The sequence below is a fragment of the Gobius niger genome (assembly GCF_951799975.1).
Source record: "Gobius niger genome assembly, chromosome: 17".
NCBI classification, from domain to species: Eukaryota; Metazoa; Chordata; class Actinopteri; order Gobiiformes; family Gobiidae; genus Gobius; species Gobius niger.
In genome coordinates this window covers 2228177-2248547 of record NC_136868.1, presented here as the reverse complement: position 1 = coordinate 2248547, position 20371 = coordinate 2228177, and the positions used below count along the sequence as shown (strand labels likewise).

Sequence of the window (20371 nt, the reverse complement as noted above, 5' to 3'; positions counted from 1 at the left end):
GTGACCCGGACGGGGGTCACGAACCCCTTTAACTGTTAGAATGAGGGTCGCGGCTCCGAAAGGTTGAGCACCGATGATACTGGTATCGGATAACGGAGCCGATATCGGGAATCGGCCACACGTAGGGCGATGGCGGCGCAGCTGGTAGAGCGGCTCGTCTCATGATCGGATCCCGCCTCCTAAAGACTGTTGTTGTGTCTTTGGGCAAGACACTTCACCCACCTCGCCTCCCGTGTCTGCGTACACTGGTGTATGAATGAGAGTGTGTCTAGGTGGAAAATATGAAGTTGTTAAGCTGCGTAGTGAAAGCGATTTGCGACAAAATGATGAGAAGGAGTCAGGTCTGAAGATACGTGGACTTTAATATGACCGAGCTTCAGGGATCTCCTCCTGATGACATCACCAGGTGGGAGGGAGCACGACATGCCGGATACAGGGTCACTCGGACATGAAACAAAGGAATCACATCAGACCAGGGTTAAAGCCACACTGCGGAACATCAGACCAGGGTTAAAGCCACACTGCGGAACATCAGACCAGGGTTAAAGCCACACTGCGGAACATCAGACCAGGGTTAAAGCCACACTGCGGAACATCAGACCAGGGTTAAAGCCACACTGCGGAACATCAGACCAGGGTTAGGGCCACACTGCGGAACATCAGACCAGGGTTAAAGCCACACTGCGGAACATCAGACCAGGATCACGGAGACGACGGTCACATGGGGGAGATCAGGAAGCCGCTGAAGCTGTTCAACTTTTCTCCAATTGCGTCAAAAAAGTGCGTCTTTGCCGGAATCTCCACGAACACCCGGTCTCCTACCTCCAGGGTTACCACGGCGATGCGAGTGGCGGGGTCACTGTTGCCCGCTGTATGGAGGACTAAGGGGTTCACCAGTTCTTCAGTGTTTTTCTTCAGAATGGGACCATTAAAGGGTGGCGAGACCAGACTGGCAAACATGGTCAGGTGGAAGACGTACAAGCCTCTGACTGGAGCCGTGAAGACCCCTGAAGACACAGACCAGTCCAGGTTTAGTCCTGGTTTAGCTGTGGTTTAGTACATTTTACTATTTTTTTTAAGGATGCACATTCTACCCAATTGCTTCAATCAATCAATTGGTGACATTAGCAAGCAGTTATTGATAACCCTTGTGTTGCCTTCGCGGATCATTTTGATGTGGATGCAAGGTGACACAAGGGGGCGCCTTCCAACCTTCTCAGTGTAAATGTGAGTTGACTTTCTTCAGAGTGAGACTTTAGGTCAGACATGAGTGACAGTAACATGAGGCTAAATACAGTGAGCTCTTTGTTTCCAGTAAAAAGGCTGAGGCCTCATTGCTCTTCAGGCACAGACTGAGAAGTGAAGAAGGAAGTCATGGAGCTTCTGACAGAACTTCAGACTTCTGCTGCATGTAAGAGTCATATCATATTCTGAAACTCAAATATGTAGTAAAAACATAGTATATCTATTATTACAATTACAAAAAGAAAAACAAATTGAAAATCCTGTATCTAATAAAAAAAAATGTTTTTTTTAATTTACTCTCATTCTAAACACAAACAAACCCAGGTCATTTGTATCTGCTGTAAAGTCATGTTTGTCCCAGTTCCTCTGAGTCGTGGTGGGTCCTGGTGGACCATGACAGATGTGGACAGGACTGTGGTAGATCTACAGAGGAACTGGGTCAAACATGACCTACAGCAGATACAAATGACCTGGGTTTGTTTTTTTTTAGAATGAGAGTAAATAAAAAAACACATTTTTTGATTAGATACATGATTTTCAATTTTTTTTTTTTTTTGTAACTGTAATAATACTTTTCCATATATGTTTTTACTACATATTTGAGTTTCAGAATATGATCTGACTCTTACCTGAAGCAGAAGTCTGAAGTTCTGTCTAAAGCAGAAGCTCCATGACTTAGCGTCATGTTACTGTCACTCATGTCTGACCTAAAGTCTCACTCTGAAGAAAGTCAACTCACATTTACACTGAGAAGGTTGGAAGGGCGCCCCCTTGTGTCACCTTGCATCCAAATGCCCGGAACATGATTGCGGGTCAAAATGACCCGCGAAGGCGACACAAGGGGAACGGACACAACAGGCAAAACATTTCCTTTTGTTTCGTTTTTTTTTTTCTTTTGTCACCTGGAAACAAACCTTTTTTATGACGACATTAAGTGAAATGCCCCTCAGTCCGTACCTGCGTTATATCCATTGCCGACGTTGGTCACAACTTCAGTGTAGGAGATTGTAGAGGCGACTTCGGTGCTTATGGTTCCTGCTTGTAGGTTTCGGGGGAAAGTAGCAAAGAACGCCACACTAGGACTGTCTGAGGAAACAGAGCTCGAGTCAGACCAGCTCCAAAGAACTGCAATGTGAAGTTTAATGAGTTTTTTTTTTCTTCTGATGACACTCACTTTGCTGCTGTGTCTGGCTGCTCTCCAAGGTCTGGACTTTGGTCTGGAGGGTCTGGACTTTGGTCTGAAGCTTCGTGACCATCGAGAGCAGGTCCGGAGTGTACGTGTCCTCCTCTCCGTGGACAAACAGGCAACCCCCCAAAAGCACCACAAGCACCGCTGGCTGCATCCTGCTGGACCTGGGATAGACCTGGCTTAGACCTGGCTTAGACTTGGTTTGGGAAGGAACTCAGCTGCAATTTCTTTTATCCCAAACGCTGCCCAGGATTTATCCAATGGAAGCAAAGACACTGCACGTTTATTTACCTATTGCTTCATTTGAAATATTGGACTCTGATAAGAAAGCCAGGGTTCATATTTTCCACATCTGTCTGGTTTCAAATGTCTGCTCCGCTGAAGGCACAGACTGAATCTAAGGGCGACACCAGAAAAAAGTCCTGAAACTGAAACTTTATTGACTTCTCACACCGCAATTAGTACTCATTAAATGAGCCCTGGAAAAAAATATTATTTTTGTTATCTATGAAATATGTTCCCCTCCTGGAACCGCCACCTTAACGTGGTGGAGGGGTTTGAGCGCCCGAATGATCCTGGAGCTCTGTTGTCGGGGGCTTCGTGCCCCTGGTAGGGTCTCCCAGGGCAAACAGGTCCTATAGGTGACGGGTCAGACAAAAAGCGGCTCAGAAGCCCCTTATGAGAGACCAACAGGCCCGGTTAGAACCATGAAGCCGTCCTTCTGTGGACCCACCACCTGCAGGAGGAGCCATAGGGGCTGGTGCCATGTGATTTGGGCAACTCCAACAGCCGCCCCCACGACCCGGGAACGGAAAAAATGGATGGATGAAATATGGCTTTGATGTGTGATTTTTTTGGAGATCCTTTGTCCCTGGGTCTGGTTTTGGACCTTCACTCCACCATAACATTCACACTGACTTTCAGTGGGTGCCTCACGTCATTCTCTTTGGTGGCCAGTGCTCATTGTGCCTACACTGAGCTTCAGACACTACGAGAACAGCTTGTTTTCCAGAACTGAGATTGCGGTGCTTTACATCAGTGTTTAGGCTGTACAGATGTACATATCTATTTTAAAGGCCAACTGCCATCTCGCCGATCACGAGTAGTGCGGCTGTCTTCAGTCAGTTCTCCCGCTCTGACCCTCTCCTCTCTCTGTAGAAGCTACATCAACCATTTCCTAGGTTACTTTTAGAAGGACTAATCAACAGTCCTTCCAGGATTTCACGATGTTGCGATCGCAATTAACACAAAATCAAGCACACAACTCTGCACATGGTTCTGTTTTATAGACAATACAACTATTAAAGTAACGTTCATTTAAGTCTTTTCTTATTCCTCATAGTCTCTTTGGTTTCAATCTTGACAAATGAAAAAAAAAACTGATTTTGATGCAAATATGTACTGTTTTAAGCAGAAAGAAAAATCACTTTTCACAGCAACTTTTGGAAAAAAGGGCCCGTTTTAGCCCCGCAACCAGAGCCGGTGCTGGCCCTTCTGGGGCCCGAAGCCATAATCCAGTCGGGGGCCCTACAGTTTGCATCCCATGGTTATTCGACAAAGAGCAAACCCATTTACGGTCAAAAACGGTTCCACTGTGCAGTAGGGCAGGGCCTGTCCCTCTTTGTGAGAGCCACTAACCACTAAGCCACTGTGAATCTGGAATTTTGGACTACTAGTAGTCTATTTCCCAACTTTTTAAAATGATAAATGGCAAACGGTCCCATTCTCTCACTTCTGGCCCCTGACCCACAGTTTGGGAACCGCTGATTTATAACTAACCGACACATGCGCCTGACGGTTGTTTCTGTCTGACCACTGAGAATTAGACTGTGAGAGTAGCCCAACTCGTTTTGTACTGTGCACATTCAGAGAACCAGAGTTCCTGTAAGTAACTGTGTGCATGAGAACCTTGTGGATTCAACTCATCTTTGAGACAAATAGGCCGTAACATCGCGTTGATTCATTAGTGAAACAACACCGTAGTTTGATTGAGATGCGGGGCCCTTGTGGTTGAGCGGGCCCTACGCAACTTGCATAGTTTGCCTATAGGAAAAACCGGCTCTGCCCGCAACGATCACAAGAAATGCCCACAAAATCCTGGAGGGACTGAATCAGTAATCAATAGTTGGATTTCTCTTACGGAGTATTATGCCCAACACGTAGTAGATTGCGTTTATAGAATTTTAGTTTAGTTGTATGGCAGGGGGGGAGGTACATCTTTCAAAGAACTTTCCAAAAAGAAGATGTCCAAATATTTTCCCAGATCATTATTTGGACATGATTGGATTCACAAACTGCCATATTATTCTTTTGGCTGAACCTCCTTTTGATATTGCCACTATTTTGGACACCTTTATGAGGAAATAATTAGACAATAGTTCATATGTGATGGAAGAGATGTAGTCGAGTCATCCATGCCACTCACTGTGGAGAGTTTGTTTCTCAGTGGATTTGTCATGTATGGAGGGTGAATGAACCGTGACCCTTTCAAATATACGAGCAAAGTGCTCCCCATAAAACATGCTGTAGGTGCAATACACATACAAGTCACATTTCATTATGAGGGGGTTGTACACAATAGAAAAAGGCAGAATACACATAGGCCTAAGTATGGTGAGGCGAGACTGGCCTGTCCCAGTCCTTCAGTGAGCTTGACTCATAGACTTAAAAAAGCATTTGAAGACTTTATTATTTAGGACTCAGAGAATAGACTTTAAAACAGCTCTGCTTGTTACAAGTCTCTTCATGGTTTAGCACCAAAGTCCATCTCTGACATGTTAGAGCCGTATGAACCATCTCGGGCCCTGAGAACATCAGGGAGGGGCCTCCTGGTGGTTCCCAGAGTCAGGACTAAACACGGTGAGGCTGCGTTTCAGTTTCATGCAGCTAAAATCTGGCACAGTCTTCACGAGGACGTGAGACAGGCCTCAACTCTGACAATGTTTAAATCCAGGCTGAAAACAGCTCTTTTTACCCGAGCATATGACTGAATGTATTTTAGCTACACTCTTGCCTTTTACTGTAATTGATTAATTTTATGTTGATGTCCAGAGGAGAAGGAGCGACAAAACAGAGGTTAGGTAACTCTGTGTGAACGAGCAAGAAAAAATAGTGCTCAAGACAGAGCGAGTCAAAACAAGACTTAAAAATGCATATAACTGAAAGTATTTTATCTACACTCTTGCCTCTTACTGTAATTGATTAGTTGCTATATAAATAAACTTTACATACTTCCTTTACTGGTTAGCTGGATTTTTCCTCTACTACTACTATCCAACTAACTACTAGGGGGGAAAAAAAGGCTAAAGCTTTTGATGTCTGGACAGAGATGCTGTTCCTTTTTTCCCAGCCTGTCGTTGCCAGTGCTGTGTTTTTGGCTGTTGTGTGCCAGGGGACCTGTATAACAAGCGGGGACGAGAACTGGCTGAATAATTTAGTCCGGAAGTGCGTGTCAGTGATGGAGAGGGGGCTGAACTCTGTGGCAGATCTGGTTGAGGGCAGGATGAGGGTCATGATGAAGGCTATCCTCAGTGACAGTAGTCTCCCTTCGCACGACACTGTGGCCGCTCAGCCAAGCCGCTGCGCTCACAAATCCCTCTCGATGAGCTCCAATACGGAAAGGTTCAAGAGGTTGTTGTTGTTGTGGTCCAGCCACTCCTCCCTTCCTTCCATCTCCCCCTCCCCTTGTGTGTTTACCTTGTTTGTCGGTTCCTGGGCGGTTCCCTCATCAGTTACCTGCTGTGCTCCACACCTGTATCTCATCATGCAATCAACTCTGGAGTTAATGCCACCAGACCTCCACTCCATTGCCAGACTGTTCCGTCACTCATGCGGTGATCATCTCTCAGGCTATTTCATACTATTGTCGTACCTTTTTTCGTGTCCTGTTTAGTTTAGCCATCCGTCCTCTGTCTTTGTATCTGTCTGGATTCCCTACCAACCACCTACCTCCCCTCCGCTGCCGTCCAGGATCCCCCCTTCCACTTACCTTCCTCGCCGTCCAGGATCACCCATCCCCCCCCACAATCCACTTGTCTTGTTACAAATAAAAGAAATCCTTTTGCTTCTGCATTCTGGGTCTGAAGTTCTTGTTCACGACATGTTTATCCTGAGTGCTATAAGACCGTCCATCCATCCGTCTATAAATATATCTAATCCATCTTGGTTCCATCCATCCATCCATCCTGGTTCCATCCATCCATCCATCCTGGTTCCATCCATCCTGGTTCCATCCATCCCATCCATCCTGGTTCCATCCATCCTGGTTCCATCCATCCCATCCATCCTGGTTCCATCCATCCATCCATCCATCCAGCCTGGATCCATCCATCCATCCATCCATCCATCCATCCATCCATCCATCCATCCATCCATCCATCCATCCATCCATCCATCCATCCATCCATCCATCCATCCATCCATCCATCCATCCATCCATCCATCCATCCATCCATCCATCCATCCATCCATCCATCCTGGATCCATCCATCCATCCTGGATCCATCCATCCATCCATTCAACCTGGATCCATCCATCCTGGATCCATCCATCCATCCTGGATCCATCCATCCTGGATCCATCCATCCTGGATCCATCCATCCATCGATCCATCCATCCATCCATCCTGGATCCATCCATCCATCCTGGATCCATCCATCCATCCTGGATCCATCCATCCATCCAGGATCCATCCATCCATCCTGGATCCATCCAGGATCCATCCATCCATCCTGGATCCATCCATCCATCCATCCTGGATCCATCCATCCATCCATCCTGGATCCATCCATCCATCCATCCTGGATCCATCCATCCTGGATCCATCCATCCTGGATCCATCCATCCTGGATCCATCCATCCTGGATCCATCCATCCTGGATCCATCCATCCATCCATCCATCCATCCATCCATCCATCCATCCATCCATCCATCCATCCATCCATCCATCCATCCATCCATCCATCCATCCATCCATCCATCCATCCATCCATCCATCCATCCATCCATCCATCCATCCATCCATCCATCCATCCATCCATCCATCCATCCATCCATCCATCCATCCATCCATCCATCCATCCATCCATCCATCCATCCATCCATCCATCCATCCATCCATCCATCCATCCATCCATCGCGCTTTTTGCAGGTAAAACATTATCAAGTGCTTAAAGAAAAGACAATAAACTACTTGTGAACCTCATGAGATATAACAGACATGTTAAAGTAAAAACACCAAACAAAACTCCACTCGTCTGCTGAATGTGGTTATTTATTGCTCGTTACAGGATACAAAAAACAGCTTTGGCGCAGGAGCTGAAGGCAGTACAGAGTCTAAAGGCACAGAATAAAACAACATTATGTTAAAATCAATCTAAGACGTTTTGTAGCATAATATAAAAATAAGAACACATGAACAAACTTAAATATTTAAGAGAGAATGTTAAAACACATCGGGCAAATGCTCCTTTTATATGATGCAGCTTCTTAATAGCTATTTACAAAGGGGAAGGTTACATTCAAGACTAAAGCTAGTGCACTGGCTCAATAGGAACTGTCTTTCAAAAGGAAAAACGATAAAGTTCTTATTAAATATTAACAATGACATCATTCCCTTTAAAAAGTGATTGTGAATGGCACTTCTTTGGTCAAAATCTACGTCTGGAGATGAAGGCGGACCCTGTTTACCTTTTCTTTGGTTGATATACATATTCCTGCCGTGTTTAGTGCAGTTGGCTTGGTCAAACTTTGGTCACTTGCGTTTGGTCTCTTTGGTGGATATAACGGGGGCGGACGCTGCACTTCTTTTTGGCGACATCACCCCCTCCAGAAAGCGCTCTCTAATATGGAATCCTTTGGTGACTTTACTCTCGCCAAAAACAAGTTTAAAGCCTGACTCTAAATAATATCGTTGTTTCTGAAGATCGAGTTTCCTCCAGTGACAACAACACCAAGGGGAGTATGATATGTTTTAACCACGCTGGGTTTTCCCCTTTAGATGTTTGAAGTTTGAACTTTGATTGATAAGACTGTGGAGGTTCATTGTCGCTCTTCCTGCCCCGTGAGCGTGGGGAGGAGCTTTACCCTTTTCAGGAACATGCTCTGCAAGAGGAGTCTGAACGGCCATCATGGATTCGCTCTCTACTCTTAGTCAAAGAGGGAAGAGTGATACATAAGGGTTTATTGTTATGAGGACTAGATTATCTCCATCAAGTGTGACTCAGGAGTGAATGTTAAGGAGTTAAGGAGCAGGGACCCATCTCTAGATCTTGGGCTCTGAATCCCCCAAAGCTCAAGGATTAACCTCTTGTTCAAGTTCTGAGTAGATGAGGAAACCTTGCCTGGCCAGCCGTCCTCTCCTGCTTTTTTGTATCTGTTCAAAAGCAGGTACATCTGGAACTTTGCCAATAGCCAATCGAATCTCGACACGATCACAGACCGCGTTGTCCCGACAGGAACCAGATTAACTGCTAGTAAAATATTTTCTTAAATGTACTTCACAAGAATGTACCTGCATTATCTTCTCTAGGAGGATTTTCTTCTTATTGCTGTCTATCAAAGTTTTTTTGTTCCGTTCCAAGCATAAGTAAGGATTAAACAACTCGGAGCCGTGCATTAGACGGTTATAATGCACGACTCGGAGTCAAGAACACCACGACACAGTGTTGTTCCTCCTGCATTATAACGTCTAACGCGGCTCCTCGTTGTTTAATCCGCTTATACCAGGGTCCCACAAACCTAACATTTATAATAAATGTTTTTTTCATTGACTAAACACTAAATCTGCCAGACTACGGGACTATTTTGTGTGGGTTATTAGCCGGTCACTGAAGGCTGGTCTCAGAGCGAGTCATTCTCCGCAGCTATTACGAGGATCTCAGTCAGGCTCAACGACACAACATCAGCACAGAATCACAACACAACAGGACGAACCCGGAAACACTTTTCCCTGGAAGTAAACACCGATATGCGGCACTCGTGGGCAGGAGTTATTTACCTTTTACGCTGTTTAACCTGAAGCTAGCTAGCTAGCTAGCTCAACCAGCTCAACTGTTTATGGAAACAGCTGCGGTGGAGTCGCTCACACCTGGGCCCCCCCAACTCAAACTTTTATGTTTGACTTTACTAATCCAGACAAATATGTTTAAATGCAGGATCATTTTATGTACGCCTGAAAATGATGAATAGCCTTAACCGTTTCCAATAGAAATGTAAAGCTCATATGTTATTAACAGTAGCTAACCTAGCTGCTCACTCTCCTCTACAAACATTTAGCAAACACTAAATCCATCTCATACGTTCCTGTCAGTCACTAATTACGCCTTTATCTGACTCAGCTGTGTCATGCGTTGCTATGGCGACGCCACAGCGGAGTGATATCCCAGTGATTTAACTACCGGACTACGTATGCGGTTACACCAAAATAATGCACCAGCCAATCAGAATCCAGTATTCACCCAGACCATGGTGTAAGATGGTTTAAACCACTGTTAGTTACGTTTGATTCTCCTAAACGTTTAGAATCAGAACCTGGTTGCTAATGATACCTTGTTTCCATAGGTTTTTGTTGCAAAAACGCCGCTTGCATCATTTCTGTCCTTTCTCTGATTGGTTAATACGCTTGTCAATCACACCCATTGGGACTTTGAAGAACTCGCCCCTGATCCCAGACTCCTTGTATTCCGGCTGGCCAGGCTAGAGACACGAGGAGAACACTGAAACTTTACATTAGGGAATAGTTGGTCCACTGCGATATGCAAAATACAATATAAACCACTCTAGAAGGCACTGCAAGGATCCGAGGCATAATCATTATCATTATAAAATACTGTATTTGAAGAATTCTATCAAATTTCATCGTAGCTACCTTTAAAAAAACCCACTTACGACAAATATAGTCATACGAGTGAGACAAATCAGACTAAAAACAAAAGACGGTTGGCTCATAATCCCTATACATCATTGTCTCGAGACACTTTGGCACATCTCCTGAATATAAAGCACTTTATAGGCTATTCAACTATATACACTATTTACAGAAATCATTTAAAAAGGAAAACAAAAACAACTTTAAAACTTTAACTCCCTGTTTTTTTCCAACAGTGCAAAAAATTTGAGCCACAATGAAAGGCGGCGTGCGCTTCTTTGCTGCACTTTGGAAAGAGATGAATCGACTTGAAATCTCACGTGAAAATAAAAACAAAATGGCGTCCGTGTTGTGAGAGTGACGTAAATATTGCATCAGAACGATTTTGGAGCTACAGTTTCCACCTGATCCTAAGAAATAACGACGTAGGCACTTTTGTTGTCGGGCGTCGCTGGTGTCGCCGATGCGAGATGCTGACGGTCGCCGTGGTGACGCCTCTCCCCTCTATGTGTGAGCTCTGGCCTGGACCCCGGTCAGGTCTTTCCGGATGATCTCGTTCACTGCGGACAAAGGAGGGAAAACGTCAGTGAGCACAACAGCGCCAGAAAGCAAAAGAGTGGGAAAGATTAATTGATTATAAGTTCCAATCCTGCATACACTGGTGTGTGTGAATGAGAGCGTGAATGGGTGAGTGGTTCCTTGATGTAAAGCGCTTTAAGTGCCTAAAGTAGGTAGAAAGGTGCTGTACGTTTGTTAAGTGTGACGTCACGACTTCCGCTTCCGGGTCCTAGCATACCAGCTAATATGCGAGAAAAAAAAACATTATGCAAAATTGACTTTTTCAAGCTTTCCATCATGTTATTATGTCACTCCCTCATTAAAAACATGGCTGAAGTGTTGCCTTGGCACATTCACGTATTTCTGAGTCATCTGTAAAAACTCTGATGGCGGCCATTTTAGGGATAGGTTTGCCTGAGTCCTCCTAGGAACGCCCCCACCTCCTGGAGACGCCTCCGAGCTTTGGTCACCAGCCGAGTAACCAACCACTGCTCCTCAGCAGAACCCCCTCCCCACTGATGCCACAGGCAGCGTGTGGAGGGGGCGTGTCTAAAGGCTCAGAGGTTCTTAAAGAGACAGAGGCCTATTTCAAGACATTCACTACAGCCATTTTGAGAGAGACATTTTATACAAGGCAGTTATTCTAATTTACTGCATTTACAGACCGACAGAAGGTTTGGTCATCATTGTAGTGTGATATAGACTGGTGCTGTGTGAGTGAAAAAAGAATAGCATGGCGTAGCTGCTCCACCGTTACCATTCATCTCCGCTAAACCGGAAGTACCGATTTTAGTAAAATATTACTTTTTTAGCAGTAGGTGTGGCATTTTTGGCTTATGAGTCTGAGAAATAAGTAGGCCTATGTTTGGCATCCGCACAGTAAAGTGAAGATTACTGCGCGGATTTCGAACTACTCCTGGTATTATTACGCCTTACAATATAGTTCCCCCTTTTATCCGCTTAGAAAATCCACATTGTTTAACTTTGTGTAATTATACTTTGTAGTGGAACACTTCACGTAACCATATTTAAATAGGGAAAACGTGGAAGAGCTTGGTAGCTTCTATCTTGACCTGTTTTGGAGCTATAGAGGAGAGAGGGAGAGGCTAAATGCTAACGCCGTCTGCGCTGTGTTTACGTGACTGAAGGCACGGGGGAAGATCAGACAGGTACAAATGAACTCGTCAAAGCTCAGGTAAGAACATATCTCAGTATGGAAAAACGGTTCCTTTAAATCATCAACTTTCCAGCGGTTTAAACCATAGAAATAAAAAGTTAAACGGTCCAAATCAGAGCTTTCTTCATTGCTTTACGCTAACTATCAATATTGTTCGGTCGTCAAAATAACCCATACCCATAATGCAGCAGGCGACCCGAGAAGGGCATTCGGCTGATTCCCACGTGAATCAACTTTCAGATATGAAATGGCTACAAGAAGCAACAAGTCGCCATCTCTCTCTCTCTCTCTCTCTCTCAGCTAAATGCCCGTCGTGTGTGAATGTAAAAGCGTTCGCTGCGCCTCGGGGAAGTCATTAGGCCCGTGAGTAACGCAAGAATTTCAGCGGGCGCCAAAAAAGCTTTCTGCCGCTAACCGTGCTGTTGCTGTGATTGTGCGTCCATGGCAACGGTCACGAAGAGCCGGTGAGAAAACGCAAAAATGAACATTGTGAGTGAAAGGGCTCAGTGCAGCGGGGAATGTTTTTACTAACCTCTCGTCGGGCAGTGGAGGGTAAAGACTTCCTGTCCACATTTAAAAGCACATTATGAATAAAAGAAGAAGAAGAACTGCCCAACGATCAAGACATTTCCCTAATGGTTTTGTCCCTCATAAACAGGTTCTTGCACATGATGTAATATCTCTTTACGTCAGAGCGGAAAGGGAGCCCCGCGCTCTGCTGTGATCCAGGCTTTTACGGTTTGTGGACCGCGGCGTTCATTGGGCTGTTGCAGCTGTAATGACCCAGAAAACAGAGCATGTGGCCCAGGGGAAAGCTGTTAAAGACACACATTTAGATCTCTACGCAAACCACGCAGCTGTTCGTGTGATGTCAGGACTTTAGAAAGAGTTTCCCAAGAAGAGCCACTTGCCTTGATGATTTTTTTTTTTGATGTGGACAATACTCCCCAGTTATACAAGTGTAGATAAGTAAGTAAAGCCAGCAGGAGTCGCACTTTAGCTCTGGGGACATGGCAAGGTGCTGACAAAAGAAGAGCGACTGACCAGTGACAAAATCAAAACAGGGAAAAGGTGTCTTCTGTGTCTTGGTAGTTGTAAGTACAGGGTGTAGTAAATCTATGAGACTTAGAGGGGTCCCTGTACTCCTGTTGGTTTTGGCGCCCACTTAGTTTCAGTCTTAGTCTTTTGGACGAAAATGCTTAGTCACGTTTTAGTCAGTTTCATAAAAAACATATCACTATTTCCACAAAACATGAATCATAGAAGTGTTTTTAGTTTCTTAAGCTGTTTAGTTTAGTTTATTTGGGCAGCAAGGTCACAGATAGAGCCATTATCAGTCACTACAACAATATTCCCAAAGGCAATGGGCAGAAGAAACTTCTAAATCTCTGCAGTTTAAGTGTTGCACATTTTGCCTCTCATCACGAAGATTCGTCAGTGACACAAATGATCTCTGGTCGCAAGCAGATCAATGGGCGCTGGCCGCTCTGCTTTATGACCACGACACTGGGGGCCGCCATTGCTGTAGTACCTCCATATCGCCACTAGGCCCTCATTGAAAAGCATTGGAGTTTAGACACTTTAAAAACAACTTTAACGCCTGGCTAGATCTTCCTCCTGAGATAACGCTGGGTTAGTCACAATATAAGAAACCAGGCTGGTTTTCGTAAGAAGAATTTTTGAAATCTCGTACTTAATGAGGCTCGGACTGTTAGCATTGGAGCAGCGCCCTTATGCCCTTTTTAGGAACATGAGAGCTGGGGAGGAGGAGTCTGTAATTCCGCCATGAATTCCCCCACGACCGTGGTCATTATGGTAAACGGAGAGGAGTGAGCAGAAGACGTCCATTATTTTTTACAGTCTATGAAGCAGACTTTTAGTCACAGCGTGGTACATTTGGGCTCAAATGAAACATGAAAATGTGTTCTTTACAATGATACCAAAAACAATGGTGTAAATCAGTATCTAATGGGCTGGAAATTGCCTCAACCAAAATATGGACCAGTGTCAAAAGCGACTTTTTTGACATGGGGGTGGTTCACTTCAACAGCTGAAAACTATGAAGAAGCTGTAACTCTGAAAAGGCACAAAAATATAAACCTCAGACATGGACCTACTTAAAAATCAACGATAGCCTTTGCCACCTTTTCGGTACCGATATTTGGTCTGGCCCATGGACTATAAGTAGAGGTGGGCAATTATCCTCTAGAACAGTGGGGTCCGGAGTTCAGAGGCACTACAGCTACAAAGCTTGTCTGCAAAACAAGTACAATGAAAAACGTTCATTTTGACTTAGCCTTCTGTCATTACTAGATGTTGCTTTTTATGTCATTTTAGCAGTAAAATTATTTTAAAAAATGCCTTTGAATTGAGTAAACTATTATGATTTGGGGGGAGAGATTTTCTGATCCATAAGGGGTCCGCGATGTCCTGGACTTTGGGAACGGCTGCTCTAGAATAAAAACAGAATTGCTGTTTGGAAGATATGCAAATGTACAATATCTGCAGTGCTCAGGGGTGGACTGGCCATATGTCCTGTATTCTGGAAGAGCACAGAAGGGCCACAGGCTCTAGGGCCACCGGTCTGGCCTCTAACTTTACCCAAATCTAAAAGCTTAACCTCTTAACTCCCGCCTGAACCGAGAGGATCTTTTTCCTCACGTCATCAGATTTTTTTTCCAATCACTTTTTTGTTAGGTAAACTCATTTTTCTAACTCTTTTTTTTGGTCATTTTTTTGTCAATTTTTTTGTCATTTTTTCGTCTAATTTTCGTCATTTTTTTGTCAAACTTTTCTCACTTTTTTGTCACATTTCCATCATTGTTTTCGTCTCAGTTTTGTCGCTATTTTCACACCTTTTTTCCAGAAGCTTTTGGATTGGGGTAAAGCCAAACTGGAGAAAATGTGCTCGGTTCAGGTGGGAGTTAAGGGGTTAAAAGAAAAGCATCCAAAAAGAAAAACGCGCTGGAAAAGCAACAAAAAAGTGACGAAAACACAACAAAATGTGACGAAAACGTGACGACAAAGCGATGAAAAAAGCGATGAAAAAACAACATAACATGACAAAAAAAACCCGAAAAACAAGAGACGAAAACACAACGAAAAAGTGACAAAAACACGGCAAAAAGCCACAAAAAAGTAATGAACAAGCAACAAAAAAATGAGGCGTTACAGTGTTGCTCTCCAGTCAAGAAGCTTTTAGATTTGGGCAAAGCCGAACTGGAGAAAATGCTCTGGGTTAAGGCGGGGGGTCAGAGGTTCACATATGTGTTTGTGGAAGTGTCACATTTACGCTAATTTGGGCCAGGCTGACCAGAGTCCAGGGCTGGTTTTCAGTCCCAGTCCGGCCCTGGCAGTGCTGCTTATGGCCTCTAGGGGCATGAGTCACCTAGTTCTGCTTTAAGTAAGCAGAGCAGGATGGTCTTGAACTGACTGATACACAGACTGATACCTGACTTTTTTCATGAAAGACCATCAAAAGTTCAAGAAGTAGCGAAGATAATGCTCCTTTAATGGGCTCAGTGTAGTCGGAAAAGGGATCAGTGACCTTCTGGTGAACACGCCGCCGTTGGACTCTCTCCGGGCTGATCACTTGCAGATGTGAGAAAGCCCTACACTGTGCACATTTACAGCCCCGACAGCGCCGCGCAGCCAAGGCCCCGCTGTCGTCACAACCTCGGAGTCTCTGTTTACTTTAGCCGGAGAAGGAATTCCCTCGGACGCCCACCGCCTCGGAGAGCACATACACTTTATTCAGGCTTTTCTGAACGCTGTAAATACATTCTGCTTCGGCGTTTTGATAAAAGATGGATGTTCGAGTGATCCTGTCCGTCTCCAAAACGACTGCCTCGCACCCGCTGATGTCATGGAGTGGTTCTCCGGGAAACACGATCTGAGAAATTGAGGCGCAAACAACATTATGCCGTGGTTGAAAGCTCACAAAAGTTGATTTAGCATCGTTTGTGTGTCTTCGTGAGCCCGATCAGTCAGTTTCCACGTCTTTTCTACACGATTTCAGAGGAACAGGACTGACAGGTGAAGGAACCGATCAAAGAAATGGTCCATCCGTATCACAACATGAATCAAAGACAAAGGTTTTTTAAGCGGTCATCTTTACACACACATCTTGCCTCTCATCAAGAAGATTCGTCAGTGACACTAATGATCTCTGGTCGGAGGCAGACTTTTAAAACCACCAACCACGAAGCAGAGGTGCACTGCAAAAAGTGGATTCTAAGCAAGTAAAAAATGTCTTACTTCAAGAAATAAGTTCTTATTTTTTCCCTAAAAAGTAATAATGTTTTGCAGAGCAAAGTTGTCTTGAGAAAAAAATTCTTCTTGCAGGAAATAAAATCTAGTCATTTCTTGTTCAGATAAATTTGCTAAAAACATGATAATTTTTCTTGTAACAAGAAATAAAAACTTTTTGAATCTTCTTGTTTTAAGAAAAACTAAGATCGCGGCTCGGTGGCACAGCGGTTAGAGCCTCAGCTTCACAGCTCGAAGGTCCTGGGTTCGATTCCCACCAGGACGGGGCCTTTCTGTGTGGAGCAAGTTCTCCCCGTGTCTACCACTAAAAACATGTACAATAGGTGAATCCTCCAGCAGGTGATTCTGACCATCAGCCTGGCTCCACATCATGGAGACGGGTCTCCGGGCGCGGCAATATTTACCTTAAATATTAGTATTTATTAACAACATTCTGCTCAATAATGTGAGTAATTTAGAACATTTTACTTAAATCAAGCAAAATTTAAGTAAAATATCCCACAATTTTTCACTAAATAAGAATGTTTTCCTTAAATTATTCCATTTTCTGAGGACATTTTGCTTATTTCTAGTTATTTATTTGCTTAAATTTAGTGTTTCTTTCTTGTTTTATGATGAGAAAAATATTCTAGAAATAAGAATTCTTTGCAAGAAAAAAATGCTGACCCCATTGGCAGAATTGTTTCCTTAAAACAAGACAAAATGTCTTGTTTTAAGATTGTTTTCCTTGTTTTTAGTCGGGCACTTTTTGCGGTGAAGACAGAGCTCCAGAAGCTCCAGAAGCTCCAGAAGCTCCAGAAGCTCCAGAAGCTCCAGAAGCTCCAGCATTCGACAAAACACCAGACTCCGACTGTCTGCTGGGTCGGGGAACACAAGAGCCCACTCAATGAGTCCAAGTGTTTACCGAGAGAAGAAAGAGAAGAGAGAGCGCCGCACAGGAGCTGACTCGATCACTTTCACTGTGAGTAATGACACCAGAACAAAGCCGAGGCACCACGGAGGAAGTCCACTGACCACAGACATAGCAGGAGGCTGTCGGAGACCTGGACAAGGGCTTTGTTGTCGTCATTTACAGAGAGCAGGGGCGGACTGGCCATATGTCCTGTATTCTGGAAGAGCACAGAAGGGCCACCGGCTCGAGGGCCACCGGTCTGACCTCTCACTTTACCCAAATCTAAAAGCTTAACCTCTTAACTCCCGCCTGAACCGAGAGGATATTTTTCCTCACGTCATCAGATTTTTTTTCCATAATTTTTTTGTTGGGTATTCAACTCATTTCTGTAACTCATTTTTTTGTCATTTTTTGTCACATTTTTGTAATTTTTTTGTCATATTTTTTGTCATTTTTGTGACATTTTTGCCACTTTTTCATCAATTTTTCGTCACTTTTTTGTCACATTTCCATCATTGTTTTTGTCGCTTTTTTGTTGCTTTTCCAGCGCATTTTTGTTTTTGGATGCTTTTCTTTTAAGCCCTTAACTCCCACCTGAACCGAGCACATTTTCTCCAGTTTGGCTTTACCCCAATCCAAAAGCTTCTGGAAAAAAGCTGTGAAAATAGCGACAAAACTGAGACGAAAACAATGATGGAAATGTGACAAAAAAGTGCGAAAAATTGATGAAAAAGTGGCAAAAATGTCACAAAAATGACAAAAAATATGACAAAAAAATGATGAAAAATGTGACAAAAAGTTGATAAAAAAATGACCAAAAATAACAAAAAAAGGGACAAAAAATGACAAAAATGTGACAAAAAAATTACAAAAATGTGACAAAAATTTGATACAAATTTGATAAAAATTTGACCAAAATATGACAAAAATTAGATGAAAAAATGACTAAAAAATTACCAAAAATGACAAAAAAAATGAGTTACAAAAATGAGTTGAAAACCCAACAAAAAAACTATGGAAAAAAAATCTGATGACGTGAGGAAAAACATCCTCTCGGTTCAGGCGGGAGTTAAGCGGTTAAGCTTTTAGATTTGGGTAAAGTGAGAGGCCAGACCGGTGCCCCTAGAGCCAGTGGCCTCTTCCAGAATGGACACATGGCCAGTCCGCCCCTGTTTTTCTAACTCAGATGTGTTGCTTTACAGGTTTACCGGCTGTGGACTCCTCATTGTGACCAGCAGGGGGAGACAGACATCTAATCCAACCATTCTGTGCCACGTTCTGAACAACAGCACCATCACAGAACACACTTCCCTCAAACCTGTCCATCATTTCAAGGCGTAAAGCGTGACACAGCAGGGCGAGCGTGTCCGGAGATGTTTAAGCAAAGCTGAAATGGATCTACAGAGCGGCTCGAGTTCAGTCGGAGTTTGGCCGTCGTTAATGTATGTCCACTGAGCCGCTGCTGCTGTGCTTTATCTCAGTAAGAAGCAGTTGCTCCAGCGCCTCCAGCCTTGTTCCACTCTCCACCGACCTGCTCTGTGCCCCTGGACTCTGCAGCGTATTTAGACTTTCTTCTTCTACACTCAAGGATCAATGCATCAAAGAGGGGAGACCAAATAACCTCAGAATAACAAATGTGTGAATAAGTTTAGAACGTTGCACCGAATCTGACCTCTGTCCCTGGTTTTGTCTCGGGCGGGTCTGTATTTTACACACAAAGCTTGACATAAATAGAGTTTTACTTTTATTGAAATGAAGCTTAAAGGAACCGGCCACCGTTTTTCCATACTGAGATATGTTCTTACCTGAGCTTTCACGAGTTCTTTAGGACCTGTCTGATCTTCAGTCACGTAAACACAGCGCAGACGGCGTTAGCATTTAGCCTCTCCCTCTCTCCTCTATAGCTCCAAAACAGGTCAAGATAGAAGCTACCAAGCTCTTCCACGTTTTCCCTATTTAAATATGGTTACGTGAAGTGTTCCACTACAAAGTATAAGTACACAGAATTAAACAATGTGGATTTTCTAAGCGGATAAAAGGGGGAACTATATTGTAAGGAGTAATAATACCAGGAGTAGTTTGGCATCCGCACAGTAAAGTGAAGATTACTGCAAGGTCGAACTACTCCTGGTATTATTACTCAACAAAAAAATTACAAAAACTCAACAAAAATTTGACAAAAATGTGACAAAAATTCAACAAAAATGTGACAAAAATGTGACAAAAATGTGACAAAAACTCGACAAAAATGTGACAAAAATGTGACAAAAATGTGACAAAAATGTGACAAAAATGTGACAAAAATGTGACAAAAACTCGACAAAAATGTGACAAAAATTCAACAAAAATTCAACAAAAATGTCACAAAATTCAACAAAAATGTGACAAAAATTCAACAAAAATGTGACAAAAATGTGACAAAAATGTGACAAAAATGTGACAAAAATGTGACAAAAATTCAACAAAAATTCAACAAAAATTCAACAAAAATTCAACAAAAATTCAACAAAAATGTGACAAAAAAAATCTTAGAAAATCCACATTGTTTAATTGTGTGTAATTATACTTTGTAGTGGAACACTTCACGTAACCATATTTAAATAGGGAAAACGTGGAAGAGCTTGGTAGCTTCTATCTTGACCTGTTTTGGAGCTATAGAGGAGAGAGGGAGAGGCTAAATGCTAACGCCGTCTGCGCTGTGTTTACGTGACTGAAGGCACGGGGGAAGATCAGACAGGTCCTAAAGAACTCGTCACAGCTCAGGTAAGAACATATCTCAGTATGTAAAAACGGTGGCCTGTTCCAGTTTAATAGATATCATTGATCTGTAACATCATGACAAGAAAAGATAAGAATTTCCTGATCTTAAAATGGAGAAACGAGGAACTTTCACTCAAAAAAGCCACTTGAAAGTCTATTGGTATCAGGTATCAAAAGTATAGTATCGGTATCGGAAGCAAAAAAAGCTGCATCTCTATCAAAGACCTTTTAGAACTTAACACAGAATCCATGTAGTTCACCTCTTCAATCGCTCTAAGGTCAACAATGTCACACGGCGGGTCTTTTCTGGCGGGTTTGTGCGGAGCCAGCGCGACGTGGCATCACCCCCTGTTTTCACACACGGCTGCAGACCGAAGCCTCTGGAGATGACTCATGTTAAAAGCGAAGATCAC

At 43.5% G+C, this 20371-nt stretch overlaps 2 protein-coding genes across 4 annotated transcripts in view; both read right to left on the bottom strand.

Moving 5' to 3' along the window:
• Nucleotides 1-606: 606 nt before the first annotated feature.
• LOC306977226 (complement C1q-like protein 4) lies at nucleotides 607-2588 on the bottom strand (the record flags this gene model as incomplete). The annotated part of the gene is made up of 3 exons (XM_079575436.1): nucleotides 607-1007; nucleotides 2203-2331; nucleotides 2420-2588. 3 exons carry the CDS (start codon nucleotides 2586-2588, stop codon nucleotides 718-720), a joined length of 588 nt encoding a protein of 195 aa, XP_079431562.1. The 3' UTR covers nucleotides 607-717.
• An 8059-nt stretch (nucleotides 2589-10647) lies between these two features.
• Nucleotides 10648-20371, bottom strand: part of nfatc2a (nuclear factor of activated T cells 2a) — a 62547-nt gene continuing 52823 nt past the window's right edge. For all 3 annotated transcript variants that reach the window (XM_079574888.1, XM_079574886.1, XM_079574887.1), the window contains exon 13: nucleotides 10648-10862. In XM_079574888.1, the coding sequence (XP_079431014.1) occupies nucleotides 10807-10862 (56 nt within the window). In that variant the 3' untranslated portion in view covers nucleotides 10648-10806. The remainder of the gene's footprint in view (nucleotides 10863-20371) is intronic.